The sequence below is a fragment of the Trachemys scripta genome, chromosome 4 (assembly GCF_013100865.1).
Source record: "Trachemys scripta elegans isolate TJP31775 chromosome 4, CAS_Tse_1.0, whole genome shotgun sequence".
In the NCBI taxonomy this organism is placed as follows: domain Eukaryota; kingdom Metazoa; phylum Chordata; order Testudines; family Emydidae; genus Trachemys; species Trachemys scripta.
The window spans coordinates 48076683-48101602 of NC_048301.1; the positions used below are offsets into that span (position 1 = coordinate 48076683).

Consider the following 24920-nt stretch of genomic DNA (forward strand, 5'->3'; position numbering starts at 1 on the left):
GTTTATTTTGCTATTGACCAGTCCATCAGTCTAGTCCAATTTATCTCTAAAGCAGAGAGATTGCTAGACAATGGCACCAAATTGGTAAGCTGAAATTGTTCACAAATGATAAAATTCTCATATCACAGAATCATAGAAATGTAGGGCTGGAAGGGACCTCAAGAAGTCATCATGTCCAGTCCTGTGTACTGTGGGAGGACTAAGTAAACCTAGACCATCCTTGATAGGTGTTTGTCCAAACTGTTGTTAAAAACCTCCAATGATGGGGATTCCACAACCTCCCTTGGAAGCATATTCCAGAACTTAACTACCCTTATAGTTAAAGTTTTTCTTAATATCTAACCTAAATCTCCCTTGCTGCAGATTAAGCCTATTACTTTCATCTTCAATGGACATGGAGAACAACTGAGTATCATCCTCTTTATAACAGCCTTTAACATATTTGAAGACTTATCAGGTCTCCCCTCAGTCTTCTTTTCTCAAGATTAAACATGCCCAGTATTTTTAACTTTTTCTCACTAGGTTTTCTAAACCTTTGAAAACAGTTTTGTTCCTGTTCTCTGGACTCTTTCCAATTATTCCACATTTTTCCTAAAGTGAGGTGCCTAGAATTGGACACAATACTCCAGCTGAGGCCTCATCAGAGCTGAATAGACTAGGACAATTACCTCCTATGTTTTAAATACAACACTCTTGTTAATTCACCCCAGAATATTAGCCTTTTTTGCAGTTGCATCACATTGTTGACTCATATTCAATTTGTGATCCACTATAACCCCTCGATCCTTTTCAGCAGTACTACTTCCTAGCTAGTTATTTCCCATTTTGTAGTTGTTCATTTGATTTTTCCTTTCTAAGTGAAGTACTTTGCACTTGTCTTTATTGAATTTCATCTTGTTGACTTGAGACCAATTCTCCAATCTGTCAGAAGTCATTTTAAATTCTATTCCTGTCCTCCAAAGACCTTGAAACCCCTCACATATTGCTGTTATCTGCAAATTTTATAAGCGTACTCTCCACTCCATTATCCAAGTCATTCATGAAAATATTGACTGGTACCAGACCCAGGACTGACCCCTGCAAGACCCCACTAAGATATGCCCCCTTAGTTTTACAGCCAACCATTGATAACTACTCTTTGAATATGGTCTTTCAATCAGTTGTGATACCACCTTATAGTAGTATCACAAAACTGTATTTTTATAGCATGAATCTGAATTACCATATACAAAAATTTAGATGATTTTTTGTAGCAAAATGAGTAGATGATTTTTTCACATACTTTTAGTAAATACTGAAATTTCTTTGCATGAGGTCTTAATGCATTTCAGTCATTTTTGTCTCTCCTGTTTAAAGTTTGATAGACTTTATACTGATGAATATTGTAGTGTGTAGAAAAAAATAAATCTCTGAAAATTCAAGGCCCAATCTAATTGAAAATACCTGAGTCTCTGGAGTTAGGAAAGCTGTCTGAAGGGCCCACAGATGCTAACTTACATGTTTTCACTTTCTTTGTACTTTTAGGTACAAAGGAATTGCCACACCCAATCAGACTAGTGGTCTCTCTAATCCTGTATCCTGTTTCTGACAATGGGCAATATTAGATGCTTCAGAAGAAGGTACAAGAATACACTGAGGGCAATTATGAAATAAACACCCCAAAGTGGAAGTTTCTGCCTAACTTTTGCCAGCCTTCTGCCCTGAGGCATGAGGCTTTATATCCCCCCTTTATATTTTTTTCCTATCCTGTGTAATCATGGATAATGACTGAACTGTTACTCAAACTTTTTTATTATTATTTTTTTGTATTTATTTAAAATCAACATTCAGACATAGGCCAAGCTAGTAAAATTCAGCTAAAAATTTGAGAATGGAAGCTCTTATGCAACCTTAACTCTAATGGTTGCTGGTGCTCTCAGTATAATGATAATACTAGTCAGAGTCATGTTTTCGAGTGGCAAACGAACAGCAGGAGCAAATGAACTCTTCAAAACAAAGGTGGGCCTATTTCACCACTTTATGTCTGCTTTAGGCCCATATAACACCACAGATTTCAACAGAGTTGGCATAAGACTAGAATAATGACTATGAAAAGTCTGACCCTTTATTTTTATGCAAATATCACTAATAATGAAAAACAGTGGCATGACAGGAAGTTGGAATTATGACGTATCAACAGAATGCTTTCCATGAGATGACGGTGGCTGTCTGCTAGCTGGCTCCTACTGTCTGCTGTGCTGCAGCTTGTGTTTTAAAATTAACTTTGCATACTGCATGAATATTGAAAATAAGAATTTCTATTAGTGAATGAAAAAGACAACCAATGGTAAGTAATTCCTCAAAATAAAAAAAGCCAAATGCCATGGACTGGAAGTGAATGATGACTTGTCATCTTTTAAAGAAAATACTGGCAAACACGGGTGTTTTAACTGATTTCAAGGTTAAAAGAAAATGTCACCTAATATAGGATCTCCGCTTAGTTGCAAATGGTGGGACTTAATCTATATTGAAGCTAAATATTCTATAAGTATGCAGTGAAGTGCAAAAAACAGCAATTGAAAAATGACATGATTAAATGGCACAACATGCAATCATTTGCTCTCAATTATATCAATGTATCTTCTTCATTTCAAGGAGTCAGGCAGAAATATTGTTTTTTAAATGCCTCTATTAAATTGGGCACCAATAATAAAATAGATGAGAGTCCTAATAAGCTCATTTATGTAACATACATCATACACTACAAAACTATTCTCTCCAAACGGGTTTGCACATAGATTTGTCTCCCGGTTGTCATCAGTCTTGGCTATATTAAAAGATTTTAAAGGCATAATGCTGCCTGCAGGCCCATTCACTGGAAAACCTTTGTATAACTTTTCTGGTTCACCCTTGTGAGATCTTTAATGCTAATTATGGAAAAAGTATTGATATAATATCTTTGCTGTCACATTTTATTACGATGACAGACACAACAGAATCAGGGATTGACATTTTGGAAATATCATCTAATTGCAAGTCAGAAACACGGAATGACAGTTTAAAGTAGATTACAACTTATTTCAAAAATAGTGAACTGGTTTCCTTTATTTAAAAGCCATACTTTTAATAGCATTAGAGGCCACTAAATTGCTATGCTGAACACATCTCGCTAGGATTCTCTGATCAGTGCATTATTTCTACACAATGAATTTGGAAATTGTTCACAACATTTTTTTTTAAAAAAATCCATATTTCCAGTGCCAATTCCATATTTTTTCCTGAGAGAGAGATATAAAAAATTAACTGCCATCCAAGTATTTTAAGATAAATATTTCATTTTTGTAAGTTCAATTTACCTATGTGTGTATTTATTATTGCCATGATATCTGAGTGTGTTGGGTTGAATTTTAATTCAATCAGATCACTGACTTGTAAAAAGATACACAAAGACATTTGTGTTGAAATCATTTGCAAACAACAATTAAAACAGCATTTTTAGGGACTAAAAGCAGCACCTGTATTCCTTCCAACTTGTCTCCTGAAGTACAGTATATGAAATAAAACACAATACTGAATTTAGAATTGATATTTCTCTTAGGCTTATTCCATGAAAGCTGTTATTATCTCTGTATGACATTCTTTAATTTATTTGTGCCACTCCTTATGCTGGGTTAAGTATTTTTACATATATTTATTTTTAAGAAGATAGTTCACTGGCCTGGTACTTAGTTCATATTCACATGTAATTAGTAATACGTAATATACTTCTTCTAAATTAAAAACACTATTAACATTCTAGACGTATAAAACAATATGAAGATTAAGTTACTCTAAAGGAAACGATAATAGCTTACAGATTGCTTTTATCATTACTAAAATGCTGGTATCTATTACAGTGTCTCCCTGGAATAAAGAATGCACTTTTGGCAATAATCTGTTAAAAAAAGTGTCCATTATTGTTCAGATGCTGCTATCTAAAGTCTAAACTAGTCTGCAATTACAGAAAGGTAACTTTTAACAAAAAAAAAGAAAAATGGTGTTGGATGCAAATGTAGCATTGCTACTAAAACATGAAACACGTCTTCTGAAGCCTTATTTTTTCCTGGTGTGTGAGAGGAGAAGGTATTAATTAGAATTCATTTTCACATTCAAAGATTTTAGAACTTATTCACAACACACACTGATTTGTAGGTTAAATTGGCTCCAGGGAGCCATTTCCAAATAATTTGTGGGGAGGAAGGGAGGTGATGGGAAGAAGCCATTTTGCCCGCTATGGCACTGTTTGCATGTCCAGACTCTTCCAATTTCTATCCTGTTTGCAATTATTTTTCAGAAGATTCTCCTTCCAATGAAAACAGGAGAGATTTTGAAGTATGTAGTGGAAAATGTTCATTTTTGGCAAAATATTCTAAAGAAATAGAGACAGCATCAGAAGGGTAAGATCAGGGCATGAATATTAGCGCTTTGTACGTCTTTTGGAACGAAACCTGAAAATCACATTATATTCACCTGGCATTACAAATCTGAAACTTGAGCTAGGTTTACTAACCAGTTCATCATGGTTTGCAAAACCTTCAGCAAACCTGGGTCAAGTTTCAAGAGAAGAACTTCAGGTTGAGGTGAAAATCTTCAAAATTCTGAAACCGAGAAGAACGCAGTGGGTTAAGCTGCATTTTGGTTTGAGTTTTGGAGTTAATTTAAATTCAAAACTTGAACTGAAATTAAGCTCTCCTCTCAACAAGCATCAGACCTAAGATACAAACAACCCCTCTATTGCTCAGAGTACTGTTTCAGATATCTGAGTTTCATTCAACTTTAATGAAAAAGGATTATGTTGACTCATAGCATTTAGAACCCAGTATCCACCCAGAGACCTAAATATACATTGTTAAAAAAAAAGATTTACATAGCTTTATTGCATGAAGGTATGCCAATGCCTGTAACAGTTCGGTCTATGCCAGATGCGGCTACTCTGCCTACTCCATCCCCTCCTTAACATAGCCCTTTCAGAGCTTCTAGGCTGGTATATTTTCCTTGTTTCTCTGCAATGGTCTTCATACATTCCAGGAGGCACTGAGTGCTTCCTTCCCTTGAGAATGACACAAGAAGAACTTCCTGGTGTAACTTCAGATGGGGAAGCAGTGTATAGAAAATAAACTGATTTAGTCTTTTTAGGGACTTGAGAGCAGGCAAGGAGGCAGGAAGGGGAAAATGGAAACAGCTAGAGTAGGGAAAAGATAGTTCCTTTGGATTTTTTGTCACACTGATGAGGCAATTTTAAACCTGGGTGAACAAAAAGATAGCTTGGAAATAACATCATCCCCACTCCTAATAAATGATGCCCATGTCTGAGTCTGCTTAGGAATACTAGAGGCAGAGATAGCGTTGTGCTTTCAACTATATCTGTTTATGCAGTGACAACAAGCACTCTTTTCTGGAATGTTGTGCCTAGTCTTATTGCAAAGAGTTAGTCCATCTAAAATAAAAAGATTAATATTTAATTAAATGAAAATATTTTCTCACTTTGTGTCTTATCTTGCCCATATTTATATATAGGTTTTTTTCCAGGCTTATTGAGCTCAGTCCTTAACAAAGCTCACAGGCTTCCATTTCTTTAATAAGAAATAAACAAGAGCCAGGCTAAAGAGGCCACCTTCTCTTTTCAATCTCTCATTTAGCAGAGAAAGGGAACAGGTGGTGTGAAGTGCTCCTCCCTGTGATCTCTGATCCAGTAAAGGGAAAGTCTGCAGTGAAATGTTTCTCCTTTACAGCCAGGTACAAGCTATTTTCTTTCATTTCTACTCGGAGGAGAAAGGTTTAATTAGGTAAAGTCATGGCCTGATTTTTCTGTATGTGGAAGTGAGAAGATACTATCCCTTATCTCATTAGCATGTGTGTGCTGGGATTCAGGTCACACTGCCTAACTGAATCTTTATTACCCATTGTTGCTTCCAGACACCATTATGTCATGTCAGGTTCATTCCTCTAATACTATGTTGCCAGAGATTGCCATCCCCTCTAAATTGTCATCTCATGTTTGTGGTATGCAGTATTTTGTAATATGCAATCAATAAAAACCATCAGGGATGAAATAGTCCTTCAGACTATAAAGCACGGTCTTTTTGAATAAACGTTCCTCATAGAAGAGCTGATTCTGATATCCTTACTCACATTAAATTAGACTTTACTCTCCTAATAATCCCATTGAAATAAATGGGATTACTGATAGAGTAAAATACTACTCATTGTGAATAAGGGTATTAATATGGTCCATAATAATACTCCCTGATGGGCAAATGTTCTATTAACTCCCAGGTAAGACTAAATCTAGGAAACCTATCCTGTATAATTGAGGCAAAAATTGGGTAACTCAAATTAATATCAAAGCCAATAATATAGCACCTAATCCCTGGGCTGAGTACTGAATATTTATCATCACTATTAAATCACTTACAGACAAATGTTACGATGTAGATTTCTGACAAATGTGTGACAGTTTCATAGACAATAGATCATTATGGTGACAGAAGATCTGTTATAGTCTTTTCGGTCAATGATCCACCAATTTAAAAGAAACGCTCTTTAGTAGGATTTAATGGCTCTAGAGGACTTTAGTGGATCAATAATCCACTAATATTGGTCTGATTTGGACTGTAAATGCAGTGCAATGGGTTCAAAGGGGCAGTTATAGACAGCCAAGTAAATCATATAATCGTATTCAGTGGTTATCAAGTGGGCCTTAATGGAGAAAGTACACTGTATTTTGTCAGCTCTCAGACATTTCTCTACTGGGTTTTTCTAAGGAACTCAACCTTGGAGTTGAGCCAAATCACTGACCCTCACTTTTAAAAATCTGTCAATTAATATAGATCAATCTATTTTCAGCATGGTGGAAGTGTTTCTGTCTTTTATTTTAGATCACATTTTGCTCCCCTCTACACCTCCTTTATTCTTTTTTGTTGCAGGAATAAGTCTCTCACCCTGCTGATGGTGTTAGAAGAGGAGATGTCTGGATTTTCCTGTAAATGGATCCTCATGCAACAGCAGATGAAAGGCAGCAGGAGGCAATAACTTGCATAGATATATTAGAGCTATGGATAGGAAGGCCAAGGGAACAACATAGCTTCAAAGACATCCACAGTGGTAGTGGGAGGTAGGCAGGAACAAGTATCTGATGCTCCCAAAAGATGCAAAGCTAGTTAGGGGCTAAGGAATAAGTATTCTCCACCTCAGTTCCTCTAAGAAAACTTCTGACCTGTTTTGGAGGGATGTGGAAAAAGCAGACCCCACCCTTCTCTAGATATCCATAGTAGAGAAGGCTGTGGAAAGAACTGTGTGTCATTTGCACAATCTGTGTCATTTTGCATGACAGATTTCCTGGTTTTGATATCCTGCACAGGTGGGACAGCCTCTCTCTAACCAGGCAGTCCTTATAGTTAAGGTATTGAGAAGGGAGAGGAAACAGAGCAGTTTCTTTACAGCTGTTGTCTCCTAAATCCTCTCTCACAGCATAGGATTCACCCACAGACCCTACCTGCTGAAGAGGGAAGAGAGGAACTGGTGAGTCTCAGCCCCATTTCTTCTCTCTGACCAGTTGTAGTAAACAATAGGGCCAGCTGGCTCTAGAGACCACACTACTGGGTGTGTAAGGGACTGGGAGTGGGGAAAATTTCACAGGGACTGAAGCAAGACCGCAATTAGTAGGGGGAAACATCTTTGCACCCATGCTGTTGTTAGGTCTCCTGTGGTTTGTTATGGAGTCTGCACAACATCTCTCAGTCATTCCGGTCTTCAAGATCGTTCCACTGACTCCTCCTGTCTCATGTTTGCTGCTAGCATGAGAATCCACTTACTGCAGGTAGATCCCCTTGTGATAACATCAACAGGAGAGTTATTATTTCTGCAACAAGGAAGATAATAAAAAGGTGAGCAGGGAGCAAAGTATGAAATAAAGAAACAAAGGGTCTGATTCATTGTTGCATCCAGTCTCTGCCAGGTGAGGGACTCAAGGTTGGGGGCAAATATGGGGTTTATACCACCTTCATGCCTCTGTTATTGTGGGAGCTGTTGAGGCCTGGTTTGGCCCTTGACACAGGTTAAAGTGGCCTCAGGGCTGCTTTAACTTGCATCTGGCTGCTTATGAAACCAAGGGCTGTGAAGCAGGCTAGTTGAGAACTATTTACAGCTGCACTACACCATATGGGGCATTCCCCATCTGCAGCGGGAATTCCCTGGTGGCTGGATCTTCTGGCTTTGTGGCCCATTTTTTTTTGTCGGGGAGCTAGAGTAAAGGAGCCATAGAGTACGAGTGAATCAGGGTCAAAACTATGTTTTAGAAACAGACCGAGATTGGCCTACAATTAATTTTAACCTTTGATTATTTAAAATGTGAGGATCCGCAAAAAAAGAAAGCACAACCAGAAAATTTACAGGTCAGGATCAACAATCAAAACAGAATGGTGTGGTGAAGGCTGCAGTCTCAGGTAGGATTTTTATCCTTACATAGGAATTCATGTGATTGTGGCTTTAAAAGGGAAAACCTAACTGAAGCACAAAGTGAGCTCTCTCTTGAATAGCAATAATTAGAGCATTAACCTGTAACTTGGAGATGTGAAAACATCTATGCTTCTCAAGGGCAGTGGCAGAATCCCACATTTTTGGCAAAAATCATTCAGCAGCTGTCTCATTATATTGTAATGTAACGTCACAAGGCTGGGTGCTGGCTTCCTTATTGTTTGGTATATAAATGTTGCCTTAGGATGGATGTCAGAAAAGCTCATTTGGGGTTCCTCAGTGTTTTGTAAATGACACTCAGCTTATCTGCTTTTGAATCTGACCTTAATCAGGCAATATTTCAAACAGTTCCATACTGGATGTCTTCCAGCCTGTTAAAGTTTAAGCCAATTAAAACTAGGTAAAGGTTTTATCATCTGTGAAAAGATTTTGGACTTTGGATAGCTCCTTATTGTTAAAAATATATAAATTATTAGAACATTTTTTTTTTATAATTTTGATATGTAGAAAGGATTAAATCCTGCCTGACTTCTGTTGATTTGGAAACTGTTTTGCATGCTTTTGTTACATCCACATTGAATTTCTGTAATTCTTTATTTGCAGCTCTACCAGCAGCATTGTTACACAAATCTCAGCACTGGCTTCCAACTTTCAACCAGAGTTAAAATTTGTATTTGCCCGGATGGATCTTGTTTGTTTGTCTAAAGTCTCACATCTTGGGTCCTGTACATTTTGTAAATCCATGTTGCTGGCTTTTCCTTTTAAATAAAAATTTGATTGTGGCTATAATTTTATGGCTTATCCAAACATGGCATAAGCTTTATCCAGGGGCTTTTATTTAACTGATTTGTTTTTAAGGCCTGGTCTACACTAGGCGTTTATGTCGAAGTTAGCGCCGTTACATCGAATTAACCCTGCACCCGTCCACACCGCGAAGGTATTTAGTTCGACATAGAGGTCTCTTTAATTCGACTTCTGTACTCCTCCCCGACGAGGGGAGTAGCGCTAAATTCGACATGGCCATGTCGAATTAGGCTAGGTGTGGATGGAAATCGACGTTAATAGCTCCGGGAGCTATCCCACAGTGCACCACTCTGTTGACGCTCTGGACAGCAGTACGAGCTCGGATGCTCTGACCAGCCACACAGGAAAAGCCCCGGGAAAATTTGAATTTGAATTCCTTTTCCTGTCTGGCCAGTTTGAATCTCATTTCCTGTCTGGACATCGTGGCGAGCTCAGCAGCACTGGCAACGATGCAGAGCTCTCCAGCACTGATGGCAGTGCAAGCTCAGAATAGAAAGAGGGCCCCAGCATGGACTGATCGGGAAGTCTTGGATCTCATCGCTGTGTGGGGCGATGAGTCCGTGCTTTCCGAGCTGCGATCCAAAAGACGGAATGCAAAGATCTATGAGAAGATCTCTAAAGACATGGCAGAGAGAGGATACAGCCGGGATGTAACGCAGTGCCGCGTGAAAATCAAGGAGCTGAGGCAAGGCTACCAGAAGACCAAAGAGGCAAACGGACGCTCCGGATCCCATCCCCAGACATCCCGTTTCTACGAGGCACTGCATTCCATCCTCGGTGCGGCCGCCACCACTACCCCACCACTGACTGTGGACTCTGAGGATGGGATAGTGTCCACGGCCGGATCCTCGGACATGTTAGCGGACGGGGAAGATGAGGAAGGAGATGAGGAGGACGAGGCAGTCGACAGCGCTCACAACGCTGATTTCCCCGACAGCCAGGATCTCTTCATCACCCTTACAGAGATCCCCTACCAACCCTCCCCAGCCGTTACCCCGGACACAGAATCTGGTGAAGGATCATCCAGTAAGTGTTGTAAACATCTAAACATTTATTTGTAACAGAACATGATTATTAACAATGTAAAAAATGGGTTTCTCATGATTACTTTGAATAACTTAACGGTTCAGTCATGGGCAGTGCAAGTATTTCAAAAAAATCTAGCAATGTCCGGTTTTGCATGATTGTCCTGCCCAAGCCGCTCTACTGTGTAGTCCCTGCTACTGCAGCTACAGTAAGATGCGGTCTATATGTCCGGGGATGGAGCAGAAATCCTCCTGGGACATCTCAAGGAAGCTCTCCTGCAGGTAATTTGAAATCCGCTGCATTAGGTTCTTGGGGAGAGCGGCCTTATTGGGTCCTCCGTAGTAGGACACGTTGCCGCGCCACGAGACTAGCAAGTACTCCGGAATCATTGCTTGGCACAGCATGGCGGCATACGGCCCTGGTCTTTGGAGGCTTTCCCGGAGCATTCTCTGTCTGTCGCTCTCAGAGATCCTCATGAGGGTGATGTCGCTCATGAAGACCTGCTTTGAATGAGGTAGGGGAATGTTATTAGTGTTGGCTGGTTTGCAGCCACGCGGTGGAGGCGGGAAAGGGTCAGCCGAAAGGGATCGTTCCCGGGGACAGCCGCGAGGGTGTGGGACAGGAGCAAACTTCCTGCTTGCCGGATTGCTGGCAGCAGGGACCGACATTGATTTCAATGTGAAATGAGGCCATTGCTAATATTAAAGTTTTAAGCTGCCACGAATCTACGGCTTACCATGTCTGCCTGCAACAGAAATTCCGTTGTCCTGACAGGGTTCTCAAAAGTGCTCTGCAAAACCACAGACAGTGAATGCGAAGGCCGAGAATTCGACCTTGTGCTGAGTGCGCATGTGATAGGTGCTGTGCATGGTCCTGTTCACAGAGAAAGACTATGTTCTTTGTTCACAACTACATTTATGTTTCTGAGGAATTCACTCCCTTTTTCCCATTCCCACAGCCCCATCTGCGACTGTCTCACAACCTAGCCTGTCATCACACTCCCAGAGGCTAGGGAGGATTAGGCATAAGAAGAAGAGGACACGGGAGGACATGTTCTCCGAGCTTATAGCCTGCTCCAGAGCACAGGCAGCACAGCAGACCCAGTGGCGGGAGAACTTGTCCCAAATGCACCAAGCCAACATGGATCGGGAGGAGAGGTGGCGTCAGGAAGACCAGCAGGCGACTCAAACCCTGCTTGGACTACTGAGGGAGCAAACGGACACGCTCCGGCGCCTTGTGGATGTTCTGCAGGAACGGAGGCAGGAGGACAGAGCCCCGCTGCAGTCCATCTCTAACCGCCCTCCCCCGCCACCAAGTCCCATACTCCCTTCACCCAAAGTGCACAGAAGGAGAGGCGGCAGAGTCCCTGCTAACTCTCACTGCACCCCTGCAGAGAGCTCGAGCAGCAGAAGGCTCTCAGTCCCCAAAGTTTGACAAGTTCTTTCCTTCCCGCCTGACACAAGCCCCCGTCCAAGTTTCACTTCCCAGTCCCCTGTGTAGTTGTTAATAAAAAATATGTTTCTGTTAACTACTGTTTCCATCATGTTCTTTTGGAGGAGGGGGGGAAAGGGGGTTGGTAATTGGACAGGACAGTCACCTTTGGCAGGGTACATAGTCGGGGGCAGGCACAGCAGCAGGGCACATACATAGTGCAGTGATGCAGTGACTACTTACCCTGGTTAGTCTGGGAGGTTCTTTTCATGTTATGTGGTGGGAGGTGGGTTGCTCTGTGACTTTGTGGCACGGGAGGGCAGTTAGAGATCTGAAGCGGCGGTCCTTAGGCAGGATCACAGAGCCACACAGCAGGGGATCTGTAAGCGTCCCCCCCCGCCACAAAGTCACATAGTACCCCCATACACACAGTCCCTATCAGGAGGGGTGACAGGCTCCGTTGAAAGAACCATCCCACCGCACCGGAGCCTGTCAGTCCTTCAGTTTAGAAGCTGCATTCGCGCGACTACACTACACCCGCTCCGCACCACAGTCTGCGTCCCAGTTTTAAAAAATTCCCGCGAAAACAGTATTACAGAAAACGGTGTGCTTTAACAAAGTAGAACTATTTTTATTTTGAAACGTGTGTTGGAAGTGGGGTGAAGGCTTCTCTGTACACAAAATTAGAAAGTCACAGGTTACCCTGCTCACTCAGGAACTTTGCTTTCAAAGCCTCCCGGATGCACAGCGCTTCCCGCTGGTCTCTTCTAATCGCCCGGCTGTCTGGCTGTGAGTAATCAGCAGCCAGGCTAATTTCCTCAACCTCCCACCCCGCCATAAAGGTCTCCCCCTTGCTCTCACAGAGATTGTGGAGCACACAGCAAGCTGCTATAACAATGGGGATATTGGTTTCGCTGAGATCACAGCGAGTCATCAAGCTTCTCCATCTCCCCTTGAGACGTCCAAAAGCACACTCCACCACCATTCTGCACTTGCTCAGCCGGTAGTTGAAGAGTTCTTTTTCAGTGTCCAGGGCACCTGTATAGGGCTTCATGAGCCAGGGCATTAGCGGGTAGGCTGGGTCCCCGAGGATGACTATAGGCATCTCCACATCCCCAACAGTTATTTTGTGGTCCGGGAAGTAAATACCTTGCTGCAGCCGTCTAAACAGACCAGAGTTCCTGAAAACACGAGCGTCATGAACCTTGCCCGGCCATCCCACGTAGATGTTGGTAAAACGTCCCCTGTGGTCCACCAGTGCTTGCAGCACCATGGAAAAGTAGCCCTTTCTGTTAATGTACTGGCTGGCCTGGTGGTCCGGTGCCAGGATAGGGATGTGAGTTCCATCTATGGCCCCACCGCAGTTTGGGAATCCCATCGCTGCGAAGCCATCTATGATCGCCTCCACGTTTCCCAGGGTCACTACCTTTGGCAGCAGTACATCAACGATTGCCTTGGCTACTTGCATCACAACAACCCCCACGGTAGATTTGCCCACCCCAAACTGGCTCGCGACTGACCGGTAGCTGTCAGGCGTTGCAAGCTTCCAGAGGGCTATGGCCACTCGCTTCTGGACAGTCAGGGCTGGTCGCATCCGGGTGTCATTGCGCTTCAGGGCAGGGGACAGCAACTCACAAAGTTCAAGGAAAGTTCCCTTCCGCATGCGGAAGTTTCGCAGCCACTGTGATTCATCCCAGACCTGCAGCACTATGCGGTCCCACCACTCAGTGCTTGTTTCCCGGGCCCAGAATCGCCGTTTCACAGCATCAACATGACCCATTGCCACCGTGATGTCCTCGGCGCTGGGTCCCCTGCTTTCTGAGAGGTCTGTGCTACTCTCAGACTTCAGGTCATCACCGCGTTGACGTAGCCTCCTCGCCTGACTTTTCTGCATCTGCCTCAGGGCAACCTGTATGATAAGCTGCGAGGCGTTGAGAGCGGCCACAACTGCAGCGATGGTTGCAGTGGGCTCCATGCTCACAGTGCTGTGGCGTCCGCGCTGTCAATGACTTGAAAAGTGCGCGAAATGATTTCCCGCCGGCGCTTTCAGGGAGGGAGGGAGGGCGGGAGTGAGTGATGGATGGATGACGACAGTTACCCAAAAGCACCCTCGACACATTTTTTTACCCAGAAGGCATTGGTGGCTCGACCCAGAATTCCAATGGGCAGCGGGGACTGCGGGAACTGTGGGATAGCTGCCCACAGTGCACCGCTTCCAATGTCGACGCTTTCCCCGTTAGTGTGGACTCACAAAGTCGAATTACTGTCCTTAGTGTGGACACACACGTTCGACTTTGCAATATCGATTCCAAATATTCGATTTAAGTAAAATCGAACTACTCTCGTAGTGTAGACAAGGCCTAAGATTTGCAATATTGAATGTTGAGCAACACTTGAAGATATTTATAATGAAAAGCACCATACAAAGTGTTTGACTGACTCACTAACTGATGATTAATTACCCACTGCTATCAAAGAGATGGTCCTAAGCCATAAATTAAGAAATATTCATGTGGCAATATCTGGCATGCTCAGTCACAAATTCAATGAAATATTCCTATCATCAGTGGTTTTAGTGATTCAGAGGTACAAATATTACCGCCAGTTGGTAGGACACTACCTTTACATAGAAAACCTTTATGCAAATAGAGACAAACTCTGCGAGCTGTGAAATACAGCATTTCATGGACATTTAGGAACTTTTAATGAGACAATATTTGCCAACATTTTCAAATATAAGTGACCTAATTTTCAGAAGTGCTGAGCATCCCAGTCCCACTGAAATCAGTGGGAGCGACAGGTTTTCAGCACCTTTGAAAATCAGGCCACATTTTATTTTCAGTGCCTGAATATGGATTTAGGAGCCTAATTTTAGGACTCAGGTTTATAAATTTTATCCATTATTTATTGGTTTATATAAAATTAGATTAGAAAACTCTAAGAAATGTGGCATTATGGACAACTGAACTGAGCACGTGCGCTGATATTATAACCAAGAAAAAGGTGGGGGGCACTTTCTAAGGTTGACTGGCAACAAGCAATAGCAGCTTATCCACTGCTGTTTGAGTGGATTTTGAGACAGAGGAACTCCAGCAAGTCCAAGCTTGCCCTTGAATAGATTGGCTGTGAGGTGAGACCATATACACTGTCTTTTTTTTTTTTTTTTTGGCTCGAGATGGATCATTTATCTTGAACTGAGCCCCTGGATGAGTTTTGTTATGAAATACGGTGAATGTATGATAAAGTACTTAGGTTCCCCCCCTTTTTGGGAAGGGATTTTTTTGGGGGAAAGCAGCATACTTTTATCAATATAAGGTCAATCCCCTTTGCTAGCCAATAATTCCCACAGTTCTCTGCACTGACCATGCTCATATAATAAGATTTACAAAAAACTGTCACTACAGAATGCACATTCCCCTCCCCATTTTTACTCCTCATCCCTTCCTGCTCCAGGTCTCTCCTGACCCCTTTCCCAGGTGTAGGCAACATCATTAAACTAGGAAATCAGTTTTGCCAAGTCACACAACTTAATTGTGAGTCTCATGATATTTGCTAAAGTCCCAGTGCCTAGAGCTATGTGTTTATATGAGAATCTCCTGTTTCATTAAAAAAGAGTATGTTTCTGGCCCTCATGATTGCAGAGAAAAGGTTGAAAAGGTGAACCCAACAGCTCAAAAACCAGAAGAGCAATAAAAATCCTCAAATTTATATATTTTTTAAAAATCTCATGATTTTTGAGATTCTAATTCATGAGTTTTATAATGGTTGGGCTTAGCAATAGTATGAAATAAAGGTCCTAAGCAGTGGTCAAAAATGTTAATGCTCAACAACATAAAACACCCCTATCTACCCTATACCCCCTTCTTTGTATACAATGATCCTGTCAATACAACTCTCCTCCCCCTAGCAGGCTGGACTAATCTGTGTTTGCAAGATCACTTAACATCACTGTTGATCAGCCAGTAAGTGTCACTATAGACTGAAATGAGGCTCATTCTTCTCATTTGGGAGCTGAGTGTGAAAAATGTTTGCAGCAGCCTCTGGCCCCTGCAAGCTGATGGAGGGAGTGATTGAGTATGCTGGGTTTCCAAAACAGTCGTACCTAGTGCTATGTACAGAATACTGAGCTGACCAGAATATATAGGACTTTTTGTTGCTGTGAAAAATGTAGAACAAAATAATCATACACAGGATAGCAAATGATGACAGTAGCTAGCATTCATTCTGATAATAATGAAGGAAAACTGAAAAATCATATCCAGCACAAATTGAACTTTAAATCAAAACAAACAGCAACACAAGAAACAGTCTTTCTTCACCACAAAAGGACTGTATTGAGAGGCAACCTAGAGACAGGAAGGATGGTTTTGTGGTGAAAGTAAAGTCCTAGAAATTGGAACAGCTGGGTTCTAGCTCTGACTCTGCCAGAGACCTTCTGGGAGAGCTTGGGGAAGACACTTAATTTCTTTGTGTTTCAATTTCCCCATTTCTAAAAAGGGGAAAAACTATACCTACCGCAAAGATTTAGCGAGGCTTCATTCACTATGTTTGTACAGCACATTCGGGTCTGTGGGTGGACAGTGCTATAAAAATACTATGTATTATTACTGCACAGCAGTATTCCAAAAGAAAATGTGCAACAGTACATTAATAAAAAGTACACCTAAGTTAATGCAGACCCAAGATCAATTTTCATAAAAGAAAAATAAGTCAAAATAATTATCTACGAGGGAATGAAACGTTTTCCCATACATACCATAGTGTTCCTGTGCTATGTCCTCAGTGTGTTTACCTATAGCATTCAACCTTTTCTTCAAATGAAAAAGGAAAGGAAAACAACTGCAAAATGAAATAACTTTTTCCTGTACCATATGTCCAATTTAAAATGTAATGCCATAGAATAAAAATCAAAAGCACTGTTGTGTTTATTTTATTAACAGGAGTATTTCTCTGTATGCAGTAGCTATAGGTATAATCTGCATAGGACAATAAATTTCCTTTAAGAAACAATGGTTTACATTCTGTAGTGAACAATGTTAATTAGGTTAATCTCATAGTTCAGTGGAAAGAAAATCAAACTAAATACTAGCAGGTTTACCAACTAGTGGCATAGCTAATGTTTTTGAAAATGTTCTAAATGTTCTCTCCCAAATATATAGATTATACATTGTAGTATTGTTAATTATATCCATTTTCTCTTTTATACACTCCCCCCCAGGAGTTTAGTGGAGATTGGAAAACTTACTTATAGTGGATTTCAGATTTAATGAGACATAGATGGTTTTAATATACATGACAAAGTGATGTGCTCTTACCATATTTTATATGTACTTGTTTTTTATAGTCTAATGGCTACCATTTTGAAAATACATAATTTGATGGTTATATAGTATAATTATTAGCTAATCAACTATGTAATAGTGCCACATTGTTTAATATCATTAGATCTCTTTGCATGATATTATGCGTAATTTTTGAATAAAAGGTTTATTTCATTTTGAAAAGTTGTGTGTGCATTACAGATGCAGGGACTAATGTATAGGTGTCCATATATACTATGACTGTGTGAAGTTAGACTCCTAAGTCCATAGGTAGGGACCTAAATAAATGATTTGATTTCCAATAGAAATGAGCACTCAACCGTTCCTATTAACAACTTATATCTATTACTGTGAAGGTCTACAAGTCCAAGAACAATATTCCATCTGCATCAAATCCAATTGTAAAACAAAAATAATCAGCATGATTATTTGTTTTTGTCCACTGCCAGAAAATTGTCAAACAAATAACCAAACAGTATGTTTGTCCTAACCCAGGTCTACAGTTTCACTCAAAAAGATCTTGGAAACACTGATAATTCCAGAAAATGCCAAATCTGCATTGTCTGGCTATACCGAAAGAAGGACAGGAGACATATGACATGGATTTAATCATGCCGCAACTTTATTATTAAATGTTTGGGACTACCCGGTAGATAAAAGTGTACAGTGCAGGTAACCTCCTGTTTATTCTGTAATTACCTGCTCCCCCTCTTAGATTGTGGCCAATCTCATAGTGGGTGTGTCTATCTCTACCTATCTATAGTTAATAAGCCTGATTCTTCTCTCATTATACCAGGTATTTGCCTGTGGGATTACTGACTTCAGTACAGCTACTCCTGCCTGTGAGAGGAGACTCAGGTCTCATGTCTATTAAAATGGGGTGTTATACAACACATTAACTAAAGTGTTCAATATAGAGACTGCAGTACACAATGTAATCATTTATCATAAAACCAAGTTTATAGTGAAGTAAAATAAAAGACACAAATTGCTTGCAAATTCTGATGACAGAGAGCATCCCTTTGAAGTTTTACTGTAGAAAAATAACTTCTCTGTAAGTGTGCAACAGTACATTACATGAACACATTGTATATAAATGCAGGTATAAATGTGACTGTACGATTACATATGTGCATATATTGTATTATCATTACCTGATACATATTTTATCTAACTATTAAGAGAAATCTCGCTATGAAAACTATGTTTTTTTTTATTACCTTAAAATATTGCAGTTGTTTCTCAGCAGTCATTGTTCCTTCATTTTCTTGTCTCAGACAGGAATTGAAGATGAAAAGCTCTGTATCTCTCAGCCACCCTTTCAGCTCTTTGATCCTGACCTCCAGCTGCCTTACCAGACTGCCACTTTCAGGTGAGAGCAGGTCACGTGGACCTGACCCACTGTGCCCTACCATTGTGTCTTGGATCTTCTCTCCTAGGGTTTTCTAATGCATTAGATTAAAAAAAACAACAACAGAGATTAGTCTTATGTACCAAAACATATCACAGGTTAGTGAGCAACAAGAACTATCTGTTAGATGACCAGTAATATTTTTTCTAGTTATTACCAATATCAATCAATTTATTCTTTGTACCCTTTATTCTCATTTAGGGCCCAATTTTCTTCTCATTGAAGTTCAATGGCAAAACTTTCTTTGACTTCAGTGGGAGGAAGAGCAGGAGCTGGTCCTTAGTGACAAATGGATTTTTTCATAACAACAATTATGGACAAAGAAGACTAAATTGTACTCATTAGATTAACTTTGTAAAGTGATCACCTAGGAACACTTGCCAATTGCTTAAGATAACTAAATAACTTTACCACATAGTAAGGATAGGAAATATTATAAATAATGAGTTAACCTTACCTAAAATCACAAGTTTTTAAGCATGGCCATTGTATACATTTTTAAACTATGGATTCCTAGAATAAAGTTTTCAAACTTGGATGTCTAAACTTAGAATTGGGCCAAAATCTGGCCAAAATGGGTGGCCTGAATTTCAAAGGCAAACACCACCTACAGCTTCCAGTGAGATAGGAATTTCAGGTGCTTAGAACCTCTGAAATTAGATAATTAAATATGGATTTAAGTACTTAACTTTTAAGCTGCAAAAAGTTTAAAATTTTTGGCCCAAAATAAACATTCACCTATAGCCACCAATTAAATTAATTTACTGTAGCTTTTCCAGACAGCTTTTATAGTAAAAGAAACACTAGCTACATTTTCAGGGGTGAGCATTCTGAGTATAATCAATGTGCTGAAGAGGCCAAGGATGGATTGTGCAGGGAGACTGAACTTCCCTTTCAGTATCTTAAAAGGCAATCCCTCAACATCACAGTGGAAGCATGTGGTTGCCTGCTTCTATTATGCCAAGCTGTGTTTCATCTAACCTATAAAAGGCTGTCAGTCCAACACTTATTATAAGCACTAAATCTGTGCTATTGATTGTAGAATTTTGAATAAATACTGACAACCATATCCTATAAACTTTTGAATATATAATTAGCAGGGCTTAATTGTTGTAACATGAAGATACAGTTTTAAGTGACCCTGTATGCCTGTCTGTGGAAAATGTACCATCCCCGTTCAGTGGGACATGATTTATTGTGATGAATTAAGCCTCCAAAAATAAGCTTTACAACACAAATAAAATTAGATTAACAGACATTAATCTACTGTGTAGCATTGTGTAAATAGTATCTTTAGGAGATCATAACTTGAAAACATGCATTCTTGGCAACACCTTTCTATTTTCATGGTGGAAATATTGATAATTTGAAGACTCTCAGAGGAATCCAGAGTTAGCTATTGTTTTTATGCTGTAACAAAAGTAGCAGCAGGAGGTGAAATCAATGCCCTTGGAGGGTAGGGTCACAAAAAAGAATTTATTGCCACTTTTTTGTTCTGGAACAGTTTGCAATCATAAATTCTTCATAAACAGAATACTTCAGAGAATGGTCCGTCTTCATAAATATACGACAGAGGACATCAATTTCATTTAATTCACAATTTGTGTCAGCACAGCAGATGCCAATGCCTGCCTTGATAGGGTTGTTTAATATGCAATTGAGACAGAGTAATATTCAGCACAGGGGACAAAATTTCACAGATTAAACTGTACGCACCACTGACATTTCATTCTAATGTATTTCGATTCCACACTGTTCACCTTAGATGAAAGTAATATTAAAAACCATATCCCTCTATTTTACCATTGTTAGAAGTTAAAATCTTTGTCTTTAATTTTTTTCATGCCAATTAAAATGTAATCATGCCAATTAAAACAGTACGCCTAGTGTTGCTAGTTTCTGCAGAGGTTTTTATTAAATTAAACAAAACTCTATCCAATTCTGCTTATTATACATGAAATTGCATTTAGCAGGAAAACTGCATTTTTTATTTTTCTTGTAAATGCAGAAATTGATATAAAAAGTAATCTAAAATTATATTTTGATTTTAACATGCTGAGAGATAAAGTTTTTTAAATGTATTTTAAAAAAGACCGGGTAGGTTTTTTTATTTACATTTTGAAAACTGATTTTAAGAAGGATTATATATCAGTTGCTTTCAAACTGTCTTTATATCCTACCAAGTTTAATCAGAGGCATGGTACTGAGCTTGAATTAAACTGATTAAATGTGCTTCAAGTCACAAATGTCAAAGGTTTATAAATAGAATTATTTTTAAACAATTTAAATACAAATTGGTTGCCATAATTCTTCATTAGTTGAAAAAGCTAGACTGAGAACTTAGTAAATTCTGTTTTTTAAGAATTATAATACTGCTGTTCAATCATTTAAAAATGAATTTAGAAATGCTGCACATTACTTTTTAAACAAACTACTGATAGGACAAACTTAACTTTTTGTGACAATTGGCATATTCATAGACTCAAGCTGTTTGAAACAGCTGAACCACGCAGAAGAAAAAACATGCAAAATGGCTTTTGTATTACTACACAAGTTAAAATGACAAGCCAGTATCCAAGCTGACCCTGACAAGTTGTGTATGTAGCTTTATTGGCAATATCTTAGAAATACTGTTTTTAAAAGTAAGATAATAGCATGCAAAATTATGCTGTATAACTGTATTGCTAATATTACACATCTATAATTAATCATTTAAAGTAATTTATAAATTTATCTTACCCTTGATTTGAAGTGAAGGCAATTAAGTAGAAGTGGATGAAAAAATATAGTTTAACTTCTCCTCTCTCTCTCAGCTGTCTTACAACAATAGAACAATAGTGTCTCCTGCATAGTGCCATCACTAGTCTCTGGGTAACAGAATCACTATATTGCTTTTTTTGCAAATTCTTGTATCTCACACTTTGGCTGAAACCCAGCCCATCATAGCGTGAAATGAATTACATGAAACTTTTTTTTGGCTTTTGTCAAAAGTGAGCTGAATACAGCAACGTGAAACTTACCCTGGCTGCATTCTTAGATTCAGGTATTCAGATTTGTACCAAATTTGCATATTTGTTTTTGAGCATTCAATATCACCTGAAATATGTAGTGACAACCCCACTTTTCATCTTAAGGGTATAGTAAATAGTTAAACAGTAGATGTCTCTAACATGTACTTTCAGAATAAATTCTATTAACATTCACTCAAGCATGACAGTCAGTGTATATCAGATATACTGTATTATAGTTGACTTGGTGCATGCCCATAATACATGGCATATTTTACTTACATTCTTTATGTATTAAAGAACTAAAATTATTAAAGTCAGACAGGTGACAAGCATGGAATAAAAAAAAATCAACAGAAGAAGAAAATACTAGTTTTTTTTTATAATAGTATGAGTAGCTTGTTTGAAATGTATGTAGCGAATTGAAAGAGCAAGATATTTGTGCCTCAAATTAGAAATCAGACAGACAGCGTACTTCAACAGACAAAAATGTACATATAACCCACAAACAGTAATAAAAATGCAAATACCCCAAGCAGTTCCCATTTTTCATTAATTGAATCCACTTTTTCAAGGAGATCATTTGGTAGTAAAACACCACTTTTCTTCAAAGCTTCAACCTTACTAAGCAGTTCCATCTTTTTCGGGTGCCTGATTGACATTTCTACATTATATCTCTAAAATGAGAAGAAAAAGATAACATTAGCTACAGTAAATTGTTTTCTCTATTAAAATTCACCCTTAAAAATCAAAAAGCTCAATTGTCATCCTGATCAGAGAGCTTCCTTTTTTATATAGCGAAACACACAACCTTATTAATGTGTCTTGGAAAGGATTTTTCCATAGGATTTCAGATGCACACTGAGCAGGTGGTTTGTATGGGTGGGGTTTAAGTTAGAAAAGTTGGCAACTGATTGCATACAACAAAATTAGACATAGCTTCCAACAGTCCCTCATCTAGAACCTGATCTACCTTTGTGTTCTTGAAATCAGGTGTTTTCCTAATTTTATTAAGGCATGTTATTCCTATCAGAAATACTGAAGCATGACACTGAAACTATGAAAATGAAAACAAGTAAATTCCACATTGTTGTAAGCTTCCGGCACAACTTTTTTTCTCTTGATTGTCCTGTTGGGTTTTGCCTCATATTTGGGTCTCAGGAGGTTGAGAGCTATGAAATTAAGGCATATGATGACATCATATTTTAGCCACGTTAAAAATTATTAATATCTTATTTCAATAAAATTCTAATGATTAGATTTTTGTTGAAGCACTCTTACAGTAGCACTAAAATGGTGGCACAAATAAGAACAGCAACAATGCTCACACTGTTCAAATGCTTCTTCAGCCTACAACTGCTCGTTATTTCCAGTATGATTATTTACCTTTTTAAAAAGAAGATGGAAATAAGGATAAAGAGAAATTTAACAAACATTTTACAAAATTACTTTAAAGTGAATCTCTAAATATTTCAGTTGGCTACTTCTTATATTTTTCACAAAAGGACATACTGGCATCTGCATGACATATTGGTAAGTAAATCTCTTTAAAACACATGTTCTCTTAGAGCTATGTTAGTATTATATATGATGGTTACTACAATGATTAGGTATGTTTTAGTGGACTGCAGAGTAAATCAGAAAATGCAACACACACTCTTACGTAAAAGCACATTTGTTGAAATGGGACTTCTTATATTGCCAAAAACCGCACCTTTATTCAGCGAAGGGAATACAACACATTTTCCCAAACAAGTGTTTAGAAAACCTACATAAATTATGCATAGCTATTAGCAAACTGCATCCTCAACATTAAGCTTTCTTTGCTTTAAAGTCAGCCAAGACAGCTACTACAGTAGCTCTTACCCAAAATGTTAATATCTGGGCTAAGTATAACAAAATTAAACTAGAATAAAGAATGTTTAAAACATGGGTGCTTTTGCCAGATCCAAGAACATGTACTGTAGCAAAACAAAACAAAAAACAATTGGAGGCAGCTTAAAGAAAATAAGAAATGTGTGAAATCACTGTTTCAGCTAATAGGTCCTCAGCATTTCCATGCATATGTTTGCATATTGTTAGTTTCATATTTTAATCTTCCATTTACACAACACATGCACATCATTTGTATTATGTAAACTTCACAAAATATTAGTCATTTGTGGATCACAGAGCAAAATCTTTTAAATGAGGTGATTTAAAGCATTTCATATTATTAATGAACACCGATCAGGTGTCTGCGTATCAAAAATTGCATGAATATTCATAGTAAATATCAAGGAATTGTTTAAAATTTATAAAGAACTTGTCTTCTGATAGATGGAAAACAGACTGTGCTTTCTAAAAATGCGTGATAACAGGAGGCAATCGGGTTTTGCATTGAGGAATTGCCTCAACCCGCAGATAATCCAGTTTCATTGGACTAAAATGATCAACAAGTATGCTTCTTGGCCCTATATTATTGCCTTTTCAGCTAGAATGGTGACTAGAGGAGATTACAATCTGCTTTATGTAATCTGATTTCTATTTAACGATGATATAGCTGAAAAGGATTTGCATAATTATTTCCATAAGTACATGTAATATCAAGGGGAATCCATAGTCGATTACAGCTAGGCACTGAAATCCAGTTTAGCTAGGAACTGAAATCCAGTACACATTACTCCTTTTCTTTTTCCAAGTGAATTAATAGACTGAGGGAGTCCTCTAGCTGTGTGACACTGGTGCGGGCTCTGGTTAGTTAACACTTTTCACCTGTGATTGACTGATTTGGTTGTTGTTGCCTGAACTAGATTTTGGTTATGCTCTTGGGTAGTATAAAATCAATGACAAAACAATACAGGTTGCATATGTTTCATTACAATAATGTTCATGCTAACATAAAAACTAAAACATTTCACTTAATTTTGGACTAGATAAAATAATTCTGCAATGTAGCATAGCATGAATAGTTTCTGTGACAGATGTTATAAAAGGTTATTACATTAAAAAATAAATAAGCTAGACTTTATGTATGCTTTCTGTCTTTGTCACCATGTAACCTACTGTATATAAAGCATGACGAAACCTGATGATTGATAGAGAATGCATTATACAGTAACAGTAAAAGATGAAAGAATTCAGTTAATTGTTAGATGTATTGGTATGTGAGTGAAAGTCAGTATTGTTTCACTTATGAAAATTAAAGTGAAGTGTTTATTTTAATTTAAGGAAAGAGCTTAATGTACAGCAGGTACAGTTTAGGGACTGATAGCACTAGATGCTATTGCTAATGCTTTTTTTTTTTATCCATTAAACACCTACACTCTAAGCAGTTGCATGGCAAAATTAGCTACCAGCTCTATCAGTGCTGCACAACCCTAGTCTAGGAGGACTACTTTATCCTGTGGTGAGAAGATAATTTAATCTTCATATTCATTCTATCCG

General features: G+C 38.9%; 1 protein-coding gene across 3 annotated transcripts in view; it reads right to left on the reverse strand.

Moving 5' to 3' along the window:
- AKAP6 (A-kinase anchoring protein 6) overlaps positions 1–24920 on the reverse strand; it is a 383199-nt gene that overhangs the window by 39838 nt on the left and 318441 nt on the right. For all 3 annotated transcript variants that reach the window (XM_034768678.1, XM_034768679.1, XM_034768677.1), the window contains exons 10-11: positions 22025–22171; positions 18296–18520 (exon numbers count right to left, since the gene is read on the reverse strand). In XM_034768678.1, coding sequence (XP_034624569.1) covers positions 18296–18520; positions 22025–22171 — 372 coding nt within the window. The remainder of the gene's footprint in view (positions 1–18295; positions 18521–22024; positions 22172–24920) is intronic.